The 17,525-nt window shown below is 41.6% G+C and overlaps 1 protein-coding gene across 1 annotated transcript in view; it reads right to left on the bottom strand.

Annotated features, from left to right (window-relative positions):
* Positions 1-3,581: 3,581 nt before the first annotated feature.
* GRM2 (glutamate metabotropic receptor 2) overlaps positions 3,582-17,525 on the bottom strand; it is a 50,275-nt gene continuing 36,331 nt past the window's right edge. The window contains exons 3-5 of the mRNA XM_088134782.1: positions 15,408-16,474; positions 6,306-6,480; positions 3,582-3,655 (exon numbers count right to left, since the gene is read on the bottom strand). Of these exons, the coding sequence (XP_087990908.1) occupies positions 3,582-3,655; positions 6,306-6,480; positions 15,408-16,474 (1,316 nt within the window). The remainder of the gene's footprint in view (positions 3,656-6,305; positions 6,481-15,407; positions 16,475-17,525) is intronic.

Genomic DNA, 17,525 nt, shown 5'->3' with positions numbered 1-17,525 from the left:
GTGGCATTGCAACAATATTATTTTGCCCCCAAACCCCAACAATGGTATTTCATCATCCCCGCATTGCCTGGTTCAAACACTGACATTGATACACAGAAAAACACTTCAATCTGCAAATACCTTTAGATACCCAAGAACCTGTTTTTAACATCTTTGTAGTCATTCTTTTGATGGATCCCCACAGGAAGCTCATGTGGGGAACATTTGAGAAATGGGAAACAGTTCAGCTTTTAAATCAGTTTAAGATTCCAAAGTACACGCTTTTTAAAATGATATTGGAAAAGTTCGTCTTCCTGGTCGTGAGGTAGTTCTACCTCCCTACCCCACTCCACCCCTGAGCTGCAGGGAGAACTGCTTGTTCCAAACCAAGAATAAGGCCTACGTTAATCATTGCTACTGGTTCTAGAAGCCTTGTGGTATACAATAAGTTTTATAAACAGAATTGCTTTAGAGAAATAAAATTGTGCTTTTAACATTTAAGTCCTCGGAACATTTCCCCAGTCCTTTGATATTCTTTACTCTTTTGTCCTGAACAAATTTAAGAACATGCTGACATAATAGCTTTTTTTTTTTTTTAGTAAGATAGAAAAATACAAGAGATTTCGTTTTCTTCAGCTGCCAGGAAATGATGTTCAAACCTCTCACAAACAGAAGCTCCATCCCAAATGATTGTCGAGCATCAGAATTAACAGAGGTGTGTAATAAAACCACCAAAGCACACAAAGTGAGAAGTAGTTTCTTTTGTGTTACTTTAGGATGAGATTAAATATCTTAAAACAGAGCAAACACTGTGATATTTAAATCAGGCTGCCTTTCTTATTAAGGAGGCCCAGGTTGAAACTACAGTCAGTGACAAATACTGAGGGGGCAGAAGCTTCTGATTTACTCTTGCCCAGGAGAAATGTGGAAAACTCTGCTGCCATTGTGGTTTCATTTGGATTTGGCACAATCCCAAAGCTTGCTCAGAAGAGCCACAAATTAACTTATCCTTTTCAAAGCACAAGTGCTAGATTTCCATAGGATGTGGAAGAAATGCTTAAATCTTGCTCCAGTTTCTAATCATGCTGTCTTTTTCCACTCTGGAAGGTTTAGGAAACTCTTCCAGGTGACCAAGGGGTCCTCAAAATCTGGATGAGCACATGCTGTTTTTCCCCCAATGTAGCAAAGAGTCTAGTTTGCATTGCAGTTTTGCCAGATGTACTGAAGACCATCCGCAGCCCGCCTCACCCCTTTTTTCACAGTTGAGATTTCTTTCCTGTAAACAGCTGCCTGCACAAAGGCTTCCTTGTTTTCTCACTCAAACCAACACATCACTTACAAACAGCTGCTTTTTCCTTTGTGCTGGTCTCCATGAAAGTTTGTTCAAGAGGTTTCGCCTCAGCCCCCCCCCGCCCCCACTTTGGAATAGCTTGAAGCTTTTCCTGCCATTGGCAGTGAGGTTTTAGAAGGTTTCAAGAGCCATGATGAAGGGTTTAGTGCCTCACATAGGCAATATGGTGTTAAATGTGTCTATTAACTGTGCAGCCAGCCATAGCAGCTTAGAAGAAATCATGGCTCTGCTTGCATGAATATACCAATATACCATGTTAACAGAACTGTCTAATCGATTGGGTTTGTAGAAGACACCAAGGCATAAATTAGCAAAAGATATTTTTAGCCTAACATACTATGCCAACTCAACAGCCAGTCACAGATGGCTCTTGGCGTAAGTTGTAACTGATGAAATGGTCTGCACCAAAATATTCAGCACCGTATATACTTAGGCATAAAGGGTTTCCCTTCAAACCTTCAGCAGCATTTCTAAAGTAGATAAATTTGCTCAGAGACGAATAGAACCTTCCAGAGGTGAACTTTCCCCCTTATAGTTAGGAAGAGCTTGTGGTGGTGTTTGGTGGCCCAGTTGCTCTTTCAGACTGTTAGAGTCAGGCCTGGCAGATCCTCCTTGTGACATTGGGACTGGAGTGCCCTGTTTCTCACTATCCCACATAATATTGTCCCTTGATGCATCTGCAGATTTGAAAAGGCAACTTTACAAGCAGGGATAAAGTGAAGGAAGCACAGAAGACAGGTGGAGGTTGGGCAGGCTTTTCCATGGAGAAAAGTGTGCTATTAACTACTTTAGCTCACTGGCAACACAGGTAGCTTAAAAGAAGAAATAAGTGTGCTATAATGGAGTTGTTGCTGAGAACAGGCTACATGTAGATAAGGGTTCAAGAGTCTTCGTAAAAAGGAGGTTCACTTTTTTGCTAGATCTGTTCCTGGCCCAGAGCAACCACTGAAGCTCCGTCATACTCTTTGCCAGAAGCTTTATGCATCCCTTAAGGAACCAGCAGAAAAGATTGCCCTTCTGTTCTGAGAGCAAGGAAATTTAGCAGTAGCAGATAGCTGTGGAATAGCATCAGGCCAGAAGCCAGGCAACAGTTTTCGTGAAACGTCAGCATCAAAGGCAAGCAGAAGAAACGTTTTCCTTGATGGATGGGTGTTCTTCCCCAGTCTCTTTCCATCTGGGTGTAGTGGCATTCTGTCCAGTGTTTTTCTCTCACTAAGCAGCTTAGATAAATTCTTGCTAGCTTAAGATAAGATCCTACTTTTTCCCATAACTGAATCCCTGTGAACTATTAGGACACAAAGAAACTGTTGGGTTTATATTGGCACTACATCTCCCAATATTTAACTACCATATAATTCAAGTAACAAGATCACCTTTCAAGGTCTTCTTTCTCTTCCTACAACAGAGTAAAGTCTGGAGATCAGAATCCCCTCTGAATCAGTGTCTACAGACCTGAATCACCATGGTAGTTTTCAGGCATCTTTTTACTGGTTTACACAACTAGTTCTTTGCTTATTCTGCTGTTATTGCCAATAGTATTACCCAACCAGCAAAGAAGTTTTCAGTGTGCAACTTCTGTATTGTTATTAAAATAACACAATTTCAGTGCCTTTCTTCCTGGCTTGGCCTACTTTGTGGTATTAAATTCCAGTTGTGCATTTACTTTCCTGCTTAGATTATGCCCTAAGTTTGTTTATCAAAGGAAGCTTGATAACTTGAGTGCTAAGTTTGTAAAACAAACAGAAGAATATAACGAGTTGGTTCATTTCAATTAAGAGGTGTGAATCACCAGGTTTTAAAAAGTGAGAAGATTCTGTTCCACCTCTTGCACTGTGCCAAGTTTTCCTTGGTTTCTTCATAGTTTGAAGTCTAACAGAAAGGAAGAGGAAGATTAATACAAACAGAAATTGTTGGTTCAGAATACTGTCTTGTAGCCCAAGTAGAACATTTTATCCAGTCCTATATATACTGTATATACTATGATATGGAGCCACTTGATCATTTTACCCTTCCACCTGTGCTGAAATACTCCTGCTTTTCTGAGCTGCAGTTTGTCTTTGAGGATAAAGGTTTTGTCTCATTTCTTGTGTCCCTATTCCTATGCCTTGGAAAAGCTTGTCCAACAGATGAACTTGATGCTGTTGTTGTTTTCTAAGGAAACAAAAGGCCCAGTGAGAAACAAAAAAGGGCATTTGTTTGTAGGAGGTGAGCACAATGGCTACAAACAGTCATGGGCACCGACCACAAGTGTTCACAAGGATGAGGTGGTAGAGTCCACTACTTCACGGCCATTGCACACTGTTGGGACGTATTGAGAAGTTGACCCTGTAAGACACAGTTTGGGAAAAGATTTCAAAGGACAGTAGTTAAGAATCCCATACATAATAACTATGTCTCAAACATCACCATTCACAAACCACCCAAGTGCATGGTAGGCAAACGGTTCAAATGAAAACACATTACACCCAGGAAAATTGCCGAAATGTGCATAATAGAAAAAGGATAGATTAAAAAAAAGTGTATCTTTGGAGAAATCTGTCCAACAAGGCATATAAACTGAAATAGTTTAAAATAGGGAGGGAGATGGTCATTTCATTTATCACTATTTTCAAAAAAGCTAGAAATTTTACACAGTACATTTTCTTACATATTGACCTGTTCCTCTAGTTTGATTTCTAAAATGACATCTGGAGTATTGTGGTGTCTCTGCCCTCGAGGACCTCTAGAATCAGCCTGACACCCTGCCCTGCTTCAGCTTTTCCATGCAGCTGAGGTGCCTGCAATGATCTAATCTAGCCAACCAATTCTTACGTTTAAAAGCCTGATTGGGTGATGGGGCTTTCTCATGGAGATGGGTGGCAATGGAAAAGAGAACCCCAGCAGCACCAAGATGATGAGATGCTGTTGGAGAAGACAGGAGAGCATCCTGAAAACTGCAAACACCAAATGAACTAATAATTGTAGGAATTTAACATGCAAACCATAGACACTGGAAACATAATCACACCAGACATTATTATTATTGAACAGAAAAAGGTGTGATTCATAGATGTAGCAATATCAGCCAATAGTTGAACTGACAAAACACATATGGGAAAAGTAACAAAATATGGGATTTGCAAATTGTAACTGAAAGGCTTTGGGAAAAAAAGTCAACCCTAATACCAGTAGGAATCAGAGCTCCTGGAACCTTAACAAAGGGATTCTCCAAATATTTGGAAGTTTTAATTGACTGGACTTGGCAACACTGACTTTGCAAAAAACCACCTTGCTCGGAATTTCCTCCATGTTACAATGATACCTCCATGGTTCCTAGGCTTTTGGTTAGAACCCCAAATATCCAGTCTAAAGGCTGTGATAAAAATTGGATGAATAGACAAAGTAATAACAATAACAATAGTGTCAACCAAGTATTGTTAAGAAAGTGTGCTGGGAGTGTTTCCCGACAAAGAGATTCAGTTTCCCCACAATGTAGGCTATTGATACTCTCTCCTTATATTGTCATTCTATCTCTGCAAAGAGTCTTGATTGAACTGTTTTGCCAGGATATATTTACTGGGAAAATAGGTTATTGTAGATACCACAGGAAAATAAATGGCCTGCATCCCTGAATTCAAATGGCTTACAAAGATGGTTCTACATTTTATGCAGAAGGATGAGTACTACAGCTTGTCTTCAACCTGCTAGGTTTATACTTTTGCTTTATGTGTAAATGTGGCCAAGGATGACAAAATTGACTGACAGCTATCAGCAGTTATTTTCATAATTTCCCAGGAACATTATTTACTTTTCAGAGTGGTGCACCTTGGCCTATGCTAACATTGCCCATTGCACCTACATCAACTGTTGATGATGTTTAAGACATGGTAGGCTAAAGAAGACTAACTCTGTGACAAAATAACTAGTTCTCATCTCTGTGTAGTTTCTTCTTTGGCTGACTATTTTCATAGACCAATTGCTCTGTGAAATCTCATGACGTGATTTCACATTCAGAGAAGAGCCAAGAATAGCGGCTCAAGAGAGAACAAGATGATGACACAAAATTAACACCATTAGTTGATGTCAAGGAGCTTGGCTTTTGGTTTTGATTAAGGGGAAAGCAAAGCCTTCTTCTTTTCAGTCTTGTTCTATGGTGGTTTTACTTTTAATTAATTTAAAACATATAGTATATTAATTCTTGAAATGCAAAGAGAGAGTTGTCAGGAGCCTACTTTGTGGAGGGAAGGCTCTTAAACTTCAGGGAAGGCTGTTAAGCTTCCTTAGCAACATTGGTTGATACTGTTGTTGTTGTTATATTGTCTATTTGAGCTGGCATACACCTCAGCTGCACAAATGCTCACCTTGTCTCCACCACAATCAATGGGGGGAAACTGGAAACTTCCACTTTACTTTGTGTTTTGCATTATGCTCAAATCCAAAACTTTGATTAATCTTAACTGCAGTTGGTGAAAACAGGTCAGCTTTCTGAATTCTGATTTAAAGTTGGCATGTTTTCACCAAGCACACTTAAGCCTCAGTTCATCAGAGGTCAAGACCAGCAGGGGTTAGTCAGAAATGAAAAGAAAAACATTTGTGCTCCAGAGGAGAAGGATGAATACTGCAGTTTGTCTTCAACCTGCTAGGTTTATACTTTTGCATTATGTGTAAATGTGGCCAAGGATGACAAAATTGACTGACAGCTATCAGCAGTTATTTTCATAATTTCCTGGGAACATTTGCTGCTTTTCAGAGTGGTGCACCTTGACCTATGCTAACATCACCTAGTGCACCTACATCAACTGTTGATGATGTTTAAGACATGGTAGGCTAAAGCTCCTGATCAAAGACAATTCAGCCGCACAATGGTCAGAATAAATCGCTGCTTAGACAAACTTATCCACTGAATACGCCGAGTCAGGGGGATCTTTGCTGTCAGTCACACTGTGGATGGACATAAGGTGGTGACCAGTGCTTATAAGGACCGCCTATTGCTCACCATGCGAGTGGCTGGAGCTTGCAGCTGTCACGCTGAATCGATTGGTGGAAACCCGATGGCTGGCTACGTTCTTCTGGGGCTGAAAGAGAATGACGTGCAGCTTGGGGGTAAAGAGGCAGCCAAGGACCACTGTGCCGCTTAGGCTAACTGAGATACACATTGTCGTGGTCTGAACCTGTAGAGGAAAAAAGAAAGAAGCAAACCAGTCCAGCAACCTGAAGCATGAAGCAAGGAAGTGAAAGACAGGGATGGATTCACAGGCACTTTAAGTATTCATGTGTAACGGGCCACTGTTCCAGTTTGTAAAGAAATATTCATGTAAAGCATGATCCCAACATTAACAAAAACATGATAATCTTCGGGCAGCCTGAAGGACACCTATAGCCCACCAACATCCTTGTATCCCTTCCCCACCCCCAGGGATAAGCCAAAAATGGTCACTTGGGGTGGTTTTCTGTTTTGCATTGTTTGGAGTTGCAGGGGTGGGGCTGAGCTGAAAGTACTCTTTAACCCCTCAACATTCCTGAACCCATCCACAGTTTGGTGCTGGCTATTGTGGACCTGTGCAAAGTCTGGTACTGTCCTCAGGCAGTCTGGCTCCAGTCTGATCAGCAATGAATTCTCCAGGGCCAGCCCTGTTCTTCCCTCAAGGGCTCAAACATTTTCTTGTTTTTGTCTGGTTACACGAACACTTGAAGAATCCACTTTAAAAGTGGCTTTTCAAACATATGGGCAAGAGCCACATGTCACTAGTCATCTAAACACTGAGACCAGACTAGTGGTCTCATTAATCCCATAGGTGAGCTCCAAGCAATTAAAGAGGTCCAGGAGGGCTGAATTGTTGGTCCTGCCCCAAATGATACAGCTGTCCTTGGTAATGCATAGATCCTGGCCCTTTGGAGGACCGCACATTACACAAGACTCCCTTTCTCTGGTGACCATGCTCAACATACAGAGGACAAGATGGGTCTAATTATCATTTTAATCATATGGAGCCCATTCATAAGAACAATAATACCTACCCATCAATTGTGCCTTCCTGATGGGAAGAGTCTGCTTTCCCTATGGGATACACTACTGGTGCCCCCAACACTTCTGCTACAGAGCAGACTTACAAATTAAACTCCAGATCTTGGCCATCCCCAAGAAAAGGTGTTTATTTCCCCCTCTTTCTCTGTCCTTCCACTTCACAGTTGGATACAACATGCTGGTTTGTGTGTTGCTCCTGCCCTTTGTTTTCCAAGTGAAGGAAAGGCTACCCACCCTCACCCTGCCTCACTCGCTGACCAAGGAATTGAGCTGTCTTGCATCTCCAAAGGCATTTAGGTCCACTTGCATGAGGGCAAGCTGGATCATAGGCATGTGGGCCTTATGATATTTGGGGGAAGTTTTGGGACTGGATGGATAGCCACATTGGGATAGCCCTATGTTTGCACAAAAGAAAAGCAGGTTCCAAATTTGTTATTGCCTTTTCTTTTCTTAAGGAAGAGTAGATTTGCTGCAGACATGGCTAAGGAGCCTTGTAGAGGAGTCAATTAAGAGAGGGATTCTGGGCCTCCTGAGAAAGAGGCTGAAGGAGTTCCTGGAGGGAGTGGAGGTGCTCCTTTGCTGGTAGGGAGTGAGTCCTTGTGGGCAAGATGCTGGAAACCTCCAGAATTGCAAGAGACAGATTAGCAGGAGTTCCCATCAGTGCTGAGAGTGGAAATGTGGCATTCTGGGAAAGTGACACAGGACTCTTCCTAATCCCCCCCCTACATCCCCAAATAGCCCTGAATATTGGTGCAGGCAGAGTTAATTCCCTCCTAGTGTGATCAGTGGAATTGGTGGGAGGGGGGAGAAGAAAAAGAGCACCCTGTGCCTTCCACCCTGACCTTTGCAAGCTGACCGTTGATGGAAGTGATGGATATTCCACCATAGAATCTCCCTGTTACTATTTCTATTGTCAGATTACTCTGTAACACACTAAGCCTTCTTCAAAGCTGCATATGGCTTTTGGGATCCAGTGTCTTCTCCAACAGCAGTCGATAGAGATACATGGAAACTCAATAAGAAGCTTAACACAAATTTAAAAATTAAGAAATACAACAACCCTTTTCACAAAATTCAGGGGAAAGTAGAACATCCAGTGCTGCCCATGTGCATAATTTAGCTGTGCATATTTTACATTGTTTTCCTGCCTGTGGAAGCCCTTGCCCAGCCAGATATTAAGAGTGGCCCACAGCTATCCAGAATTTTCCCTGAGCTTGACCAATATGGTGCCCCAGTTTAGCAGTCCAATTTTAATCTGATTTAAGGTTGGAAGAATTAAGCTATTGGAAGGTTGCTGCTTAAATGTCAGAATGAATGCATAAAAATACATGAAGAGAAGTGGGTGGTTAGAGTGCAAGAAAGACTAGCACAGATTTATACAATGTGGTGAAAGAGACTGGATGTTGATTGCCCTTGGCCTTGGCTTACTAAGGAAACAAAACCTTCATCATCTCAGAAATTAAATAACCCTTTTTTGCACTCAATCAATGCATTTGCCATACTGTCAGAAGTCAACTCCCACAACATATAAATGGATTTTATGCAACTGAGTGTGAAATATGAAGCGAAAAATATTATGAGAGAGGCTCAGGAGATCCAGCTGACTTCAGGAATGCACATAACTTCTTCAGTCAATAATGAATTAATGCATTTTCACAATAGCTTTACCAATTAGGAGGTAGAAAGGAAAGCCCGTTTCAACAACATGAAACGGATGTATTATTGAGAAAAAGAACTCAGCCCCAATGACCTTTATACTTGTAAATCCTGCTAGTTACTCATCTATACTTCATTTAAAGTTAGTACCTACAGTATGTATCTTCTGCTGTAACCAAACAATAACAACTATGAGTTATCTTCACATGAGGAAATATTGTGGGAACTCTGGAAATATGGAGACAGCTTCCTACCTACAGGCTATCTCAATAGTCAAGTAACAAATTTGTAATTTACAAACAGGCCAATCTAAAGTCATGGAGGAAAAAGAAAGTCCAATCAGGAGCAATCTTGCCTTTGACAGATTAAATCATCCTATTGGTATTTCTCATCCTCTAATTTATTCTAGGAATTTCTCCTGTTTGTCTCATAGAAGTCCAAACTTGTTCAGGAAGCCAGAAACTTAAGGAAGATTTATTTCCCAGCACCAGCTATTTGAATTTTGGTTTAATTCCATCCTGAACATGTTCCAAACTTTCTGATTCTGCGGCTGTCTTCATACTCTGTACTAAGCCGTGTCAGGTTTGTGTGGTTTCTGCCTAGCTCTCCTTGTATCTGAGCTGCAGCCATCTGAATGGCCACCAGATGGCAACAAAGGATTTTTGCAGGCCTCTTATGGGAGCCCTACTTTTGTTTCAGCGCACAGTCCAGCCCCTGTGAGTTGCAGATTCTGGTTTATCATTCATCCTAGTGCATTACTACCAGCAACTGTGACTTATTGAGCAACCCATGATTAAAATAAACTATGGCTTTAGAATGATACGTGAATCCAGTCTATAACAAGTGTTAAACCCAGTTCCTCTTCAAGTAAAGTTTATTTTTTCATATTTGTTTATGTACGTGCTTACCTTTATATTCCACACCCTCCACAGATTTTAGGCAGCTTACATTCTAACAATTAAAAGCCATCAAAATGTATCAAAACAGATCCATGCAGTTTCCTTGGAAACATTTTCCAGAGTGGTTGCCAGGACCTTCTTCCAAGATGTTTTCAACTTCCCAGTCTAGGGCTGAGTGAGTGACTGGCTCAGAGTCTCCCAGCTGCTTCCGTGCCTAAAGGAAGGCTAGAACTCATGTCACCCTGCTCCTCGTCCAGTGCCTTTAACCACGACACCAAGCTGGCTCTCAACAACATCATTCTCGCCTCTTTCAGAGCAGCCTTCTGGAAGGTTAGCTGGAAATGACCATCCTAATGTGGGGGCAGGGGCCAAGCTATACCAGACTGCGGGGGCTGCTGCCAAGGCTTGTTTCCAAGCACCCTTCTTCCCACGTCTTATGAGAGACGTTCCTTAGCCAGCCTTCTTGGCCAGGATGAAGTGACTGGGCAAGTTCTACCTTCAGATGCTTCATTTGAAGACCGTCCTAAAGATGTATGTTCACATCCATGTGTGAAGAAGAGATGTAATAATGTTATCTCCCAACAGGTTCTGTTCCTGAGCTGCTTCAATATGCTATGTGGAGTGACAGGAGCACTTGCGTCTCCAGCTACACAATAACAACCACAAGATCCTGTAATAAATCCTTACAGCAACAACAATTCTTCCACATCGTTGCAGTTTGTGGGATTGTGTAGTGCTGTCATAACTGCAAATGCAGTTCCCATACTATTAGTACTATAATAGCCCTGACTCCACACGAGCAGCCCACAGCTTCAGCTTGTCTAAAACTGAACTGTAGAGCAGGATTAAGAACTTCTGTTAAGCTGCTAGCCTGATTTCTACATTAGCCAGATGAAACCCCAATCTGAAGATCTCCCATTTCATGCAGGAAAAGTCTCTATCTGTGATGACTTCCGGGGAAGCTTTGCTGCTTGAGATTCCTAAATAGCAGGACTCTGCATGCTTCAAAAATGATTAGGAAGGATCATCTGGACAGCACAAAAACAGCACCTCTCAATCTTTGTTAAAGCAGTGAGACTTTTTTTCAGGCTTCCTCATAAACCTGAAAAAAAGATGCAGCTGCTTTAAGAGTCACATCAACGAATTGACCCCTTAAAGCAGCAGCAGTTTTTCAAGTGTCATTTATTTTATTTATTCATACATGCCTACATATGCCACCCATTCTAATAGTTCTGGGTAACATATAAAAATGCATATATCAGGGTGACCGCATCTGAGCTACAAAAATACAACCAGCAACAAAGAGAGAGAGATCTCTTTGCCTTTTTAATAAGGCTCTCACAGACTCTTACTGAAATAACACATGCTTAGTCTTTAGTAAACTAGAATTTACTAATAAACCCATCTTCTGCAAAGTTTCTCCCAGCATCAAACCCTCCCACAAACACAGTGGGTTGTTAACTGAAAACTTTTAGTGACTTGAGGATTGTAGTTTCTGATCCAAGAATCTGCAACTCCAATTAGCAGAGGAAGCCAGATGAATTAGGGGACCATCTATGAGCAGACAGTACACCCACCCCTTCTCAAGCATTATGTGGAATTAAATGATCCACTCTTAAGAAGCTTAGATGGTGTTTAATCTGAATGAGCACATGTTAATTTCATGTAGTTAATGCCCACGAACAAGCTTGCAAGATCTCTGCCAGTTGCCCAGTTAAAACAAGAGTAACACAACCAGAAAACGCCTTCATTCTATGGGAATTCTTTTTTAAGCATCTCACACTTCTTAAACAAAGTGTTTAAAGATTTCCAGTATGAAACCAACAGGAAGAAGCACTGAGAAAACATTTCAACAACAATCTGGCTCCATGTCTAGCAAGCAGGTTGTGATCTCTATGTCATGCAGAAGCATCTCCCAGAAAGGGGTCCTTAAGTTTCCTGCACTCTTGGCAGCTCTGTTTTCAGTTCCAGAACTCTCAGATATTAAAAAAGGAACACCTGTAAAGTGTTAACATTTTTTCGATGGGCACAAGGGGTTGCTGTTTCTCTAATGAAAGAAGCATAGGGTTCAAAGAGACTGGGGTAATAGAGGGTGAGGTCTAGAAATGCTTATTTCTGAAATTGCCTTAAGGTCCAAAAAGTAATTATTTCCCAGTTTCTAATTACTCAATTACAGATAATTTGTGCTACTGTCAGATTCTTGAACATGATGAGAATCTGCTATTTCTGATCAAAACTGTGAGGTTCTTCTTATGCAATTGCATAACTACGAAAACAGTGTAGGCCCATAGTTCCCACATTAGTTGAATTACTGTATTTTTGTTATAAGAGTAATGCCTTTAAAATGAAAGATCTTTTCTTATATCTCCCCCTCCAAGAACACAAGGGGCTTTTCTAAGTAGCCAGCTTTTCCATCTCTCAGCCCTTCTGAATCTAATTTCAAATATACCCAACTTTGATCCTAGCTGTTTTGTCTACTTTCAGTTCTGTTCAGACACCAGGATGCTATGAGCACAGGCATGTTTACGTATCTGTGTGTTTAGCACTCCCAGAGGACTACCAGCCCATTAGCACACCCTTCAGGCCAATGACTGAGCCAAGAGAATTGTCAGTCAAGCGGTTCCTGTTTGCCAACCAATCAGTTGAGTGCCTTGTCTCACCCCTTCATGTCAACACCTAAATGATATCCTCTTCATAAGAGAGAGGCAGAGAATAAATTGCTAGCATTAACCCGTGTTTCTGTGCTTGCTAGGATGAGAAACCTTAGTTGCTTTCCAAACTCCTCCTGGTGATATGCTAGCAACTGTGCTTTTCCACCTAACAATGCCAGGATGTTGCTATGACTGGATGCCTGAACTGGGAGAGGTTGGGAGCGAGCCAGGTGTCCACTCCAGGAGGAGTTCCGATTGCCCTGTCAATTATAGCCCTGGCAATCGTTTCTCTGGCCAGGGCTATAATATTAATATACAGGGATGTGGGGAATTCATTTTGTCCCACTGCTAAGATTGTACATTCATCTGAGACCCCTAAACTGTGGGTGAAGCAAAAGCTTGTTCATTTTTTTTTTAATTGTACCTCACTATATTCAGTGCCTTAGGTTTGTGCTTGGCATAGGATTCTAGATGTGGACTGTAAAATTTGCAAGGTGGGTAGAAATATTTATGGTATCTAGAGTCAATTCATATGCTTTTCTGCACATGAATCACTTCACTGTGTTCTGGTTTGTTGGACAAATCACTGGATACTCTCTGATGAGACCAAGTTGCAATTGCCTCTCACTACCAATTTTTTCTGATCCAATTTCCAACAATTTTTCAGAATGCGATTAGTTGGACTACAGACGTTGAATTCAGATGACCAGTTTTTTAAAGACAAATGTACTGTCGAGGCAAGCTCAGCTCCTGGGGCTCCATGGAAATATTCCTGCTGTTTTCTTCACAGCAATTCAGTAGTTTGCCATTACCTTCTTATAGGATGATTTTTCAAATTCTGAGTCTAGCCTACAGACCTGAAATTCCCTTGTGGTTTCCCATCCAAGCACTAACCAGGCACACTTCTGCTTAGCTTCCAAGCCCAATCAGGTTGGCCAGGTCTACCATCTGCAGAAGACATGGCATTTTATCCTCACATGGAATATTGAGACACAGTGTGACACAGAGTCCTTGGAATTAACACCTGAAGGTTGTTGTGTCCATGTGTTGTGTCCCTTTCCCACAGCCTGTGCACTGCACAAGAGGAAAGCATAAAGTTTAGGCCACATTTCTATCTAGACATGGAAAATTCAGAAGACTAGTTCAATAGACCTAAATAATTGAAAACAGCAACTTCATAGAAGAATGATTATGTAGACTGACTCTAAGGGTCTTTCCAAGATCAACAGTTTGGAACAGGAATGAAGTTATTTGTAAGATCCATATGCCTTCACTCTTTGTTGCCATCTTAAGGTTATCAGCTGTTTGTTATGATTCCGGCAACTGCATTTTGTTGGGAAGTAAGACTGCTTTCCCAGGAAGCATCTGGGTTACAACTCCCATTCAGAGCTGGTCCAAGTCTGAGCTATATCAAGTAGTAAATCAGCTTTTAAATCAGTCTTCTCCAACCTGGGGTCTTCCAAATATGTTGGAACAGTATCTCCCAGATTTCCAGCTCTCATAGCTTGTTAGCCAAAGTAGGGCTTATGATTTCAGGATCTGATCCCCCTAAAAACAATCTCTGCTACTTTTTGGCCTGAGCAACCAGGGGCCTAGCACCTATTTTGCTCCTGAAAGTGCAACACACTGATGAATAAATAGCTCTATTTTTGTGGTTGTTGTGGTTGTTCTTGCTCTTGTTGCAATGTTAGGTGCTATTCAGGCTACAATTACACAAGTACCATTGACACTTTTTAGATAATTCTTATGACCTTAATAATGAAGAGCCACAGATTCCTTCCACCCCCTTCTGAGCTCTTATTGTCTAAGTGTATTCCAGAAACTGAATTACACTTTAGTATCAAGTGTGGAGAAACCCCAGGGAGCTTTATGTATTCTTTCTATTGGGAAAAAGTGTTTCCCAAATGGGAAGAAAGAAGAATGCATGACTCTTTTAATCTGATAGGGTAAAGAACAGCTTATGGCTATTACAGAGACAGCTAAATTGGGGATATTGTGTGACATTCTTTGTCAATTACTGTTCCAGAAATTCCTAGAAGTAGACCAATAAGGGAAAGCTGCTGTTCATGACTGCTGGAATATTTGTGTCCTGAGCAAACCTATAACACAGATACGTAATCAAAGACCTGTGCTGTTTGCCCACTCAAGCCCTGAAATGCTGCAGCATCGTTTTTCTGCAATTAGTTAGCAACAGAATTAACACAGAAGATTCCTGTCACACTTTAGATACTGTAGCACTACATTATGCAGCAATGCTCTTTCCCATGTCCAAGATCTTGGAATGTTTGCTCACAAATAAGCCTTGCAGCTAAAGTTCTTAGCATCTTCAACTTGAAGTTTACTATTTACCCTTTCTGCCTTCTTTATTTTCTTGTTGATGCCAGCTGTGGAATGAATGAATGAATGAATGAATGAATGGGCCTGTTAGTTGTTACTTGAATAGATTTACTAAAATTTCCTAGTATCAAGGGGGAGGGATAAAAGTTGACATGTGCCAAATCAAAAAAGATTATTTATGGAACAATTAGCAGTCTCTGAGTTTATTAAATTTATATGCCACCTTTAATTCAGGAGCTCCAAGTGGCATCCATAGCACTCCCTCCTCCTACTTTTCCCCATAAAAGCCACCTTTAGAGGGAGGAGCTTTGGTTGAAAAAGAATAACTGGCCCAAAGTCACCAGTGATCTTCTGTACCTAAGAATGGACTAGAATGTGGGTCTTCCCCCTCCTAGTCCAACACCTTCATCAGTGGGAACTGTATCCTAAGACATCTGGACTGAAGGGCACCAGGCTGGAAAAGCTTCTCTGAAGCTGCCTGCCACATGCTAAGATAAGTTTTATCTTATTCCCAGTAAGAGCTAACTTACGCGGTAATCGCTGGAGGTAACATAGAAAATGGGCAGGAAGGCTAGCCAAATGATGCATGTGGTATACATGGTGAATCCAATGAACTTGGCCTCGTTGAAGTTTTCTGGACATTTCCTGGTCTTGAAGGCATAGACGGTACACAAGACGATCAAGAGGACATTGTAGGTGAGTGAAATTAGCATACTGGAGTCTCGGTTGTTGCATTTGAGGGTGACGATATACCTTTTGTCAGGCTCAGTCTCCTTTCGTGTGCCTGGAGTCTCCACCATGAGCCAGATGACGACAATAACGAGCTGGCATGAAATAAGAGCCATGCAGATGACGACTTGTGAGGTGGGGCTTATGAACCGTGGGCGCTGCACGCCTTCTTTGACCCCACTGAAGATCCGGGCAATACGGTTTGTCTTGGTCAAGAGGGCAGAGTAGCAGACAGCAAAGGAGGTGCCCAACCCTAGGCGCCGCAGAGTACAGACCACAGTGGAAGGCTTGGCAATGAAGATAAATGTCATGCTGTAGCACATCAACACTCCAGTCAGTAGGATGTAACATAGTTCTCGGCCAGATGCCTTCACAATGGGAGTGTCATTGTTCTTAACAAACACCCCCAAAACAAACAGAGTGGACATGAAACCAAGGCAAGAAATTGTGACTGGACCAATAGCCCAGACATCCTTCCAGTGAATATACTCTTGGGGTAGTTCATAGCATCCATTTAATGTCCTATTGGGCCAATAACCGAGGCCACAGTCTCTGCAAGTGAATTCATCCAGCAGAAATTCATATGGCTGGCATGGGATGCATATCCAACAACACATGTCTCCTGGTTGCATGCTCTTCATTTCATTCTTCTTGCAGGGGTCACTGCACTGGGAAACAGGAATTGAGGTCTTCACCCATGGAATGAGGTTGGTGTCCAGAATGAGTCCTTCTGCCCAGTAGCCTACCTTCTGATAGCGGTATCTCCCATTGGCTCTCTGGTAGTTGAAGATATTGTAACGACCAATTCCATCTCCACATTGGTCAAATCGAACCATACTTTTGGTGTCTAGTGATGGTCGAAATGGAGCTGTGAAATGGATTTGTAAAATTGGATTCAAGGGAAAGAAAAACGACACAATTACCAAATTGGGCTGTCCACAGGGAAACTGATTTTTCCAACTGGTTCTCTTATACTTTTGTCATTTAAACAGAGAAGTTCTACTCATTGACATTTTTATATGGACATAAAATGTTTTACATGGGTCTTTTTTGTACAGAGAGAAGCTTATCACCCCCAATGTCCATAATTTACTTGTGTATCCTCAACAAGTTGACAGCAATATAATTTGTGCAGAAATCTTAAGAACTAAATTAGACATGGGTAATTATGGGAGCTGATGTCCAAAATATCTGAAAGGCGTAAAGTTGGGGAAGGCTATCTTTAGAATCACTGCAGAGCAGCCAGAACATAACCAATAATCTTTCAATGTTTCCAAAAAGCTGTATATTAGAACTATGCCAGGCATTCTGAAGTGGTGCTTTTCAAAACGTGTTAGTACAAGCAAAGCCCCCCTCCTTGAAACACTCAAGCAGACACATCCTCTGGAAGGCTTGTTGCTCCATATGCTGTCTCCCCAGTTTTTGGTGGGTGTATACACAGACAACATTTCTGGGGATTGTCAGTGAAGCCATTTTGTATGTCCTGCACACACAGGGAAGAAACAGCCTTTCAAGTAGCCACCCAAGCTTTCTAGAAGACATGGCTGCTTAAATCAGTATTTTTCAAACTTGGGAACTTTAAGATGTGTGGACTTTAATTCCCAGAATTCCCCAGCCAGCATGGAATTCTGGAAGTTGAAGTCCACACATCTTAAAGTTGCCAAGTTTGAAAAACACTGGCTTAAATGCTTTGAGGAGGGTTGCTTTCATTACACTGAGATTTTTGTGAAGCACCCCTTCTGAACTCTTTGCAGAGCCCCACCATATGCTATATTGGCATCACTTGTGCTAACATGAAAACTTTATTATTCCAGTGCTGTGGCACTCATGGGTGAAGACATAGGAAAGCAAAATCAAATGAAAGTGTGAACTTAGCTGGGTACAGATGGGGGAGCCTTGTAGCTGGATTGCAATAACAT

This window comes from Python bivittatus, unplaced genomic scaffold, assembly GCF_059951505.1.
Source record: "Python bivittatus isolate LINGU-HERP-01145 unplaced genomic scaffold, Pbiv_v1 ctg000080_np1212, whole genome shotgun sequence".
Taxonomy (NCBI): Eukaryota; Metazoa; Chordata; class Lepidosauria; order Squamata; family Pythonidae; genus Python; species Python bivittatus.
Note: the sequence above shows the minus strand (reverse complement) of the source record. Positions and strands in the feature narration are given on the sequence as shown.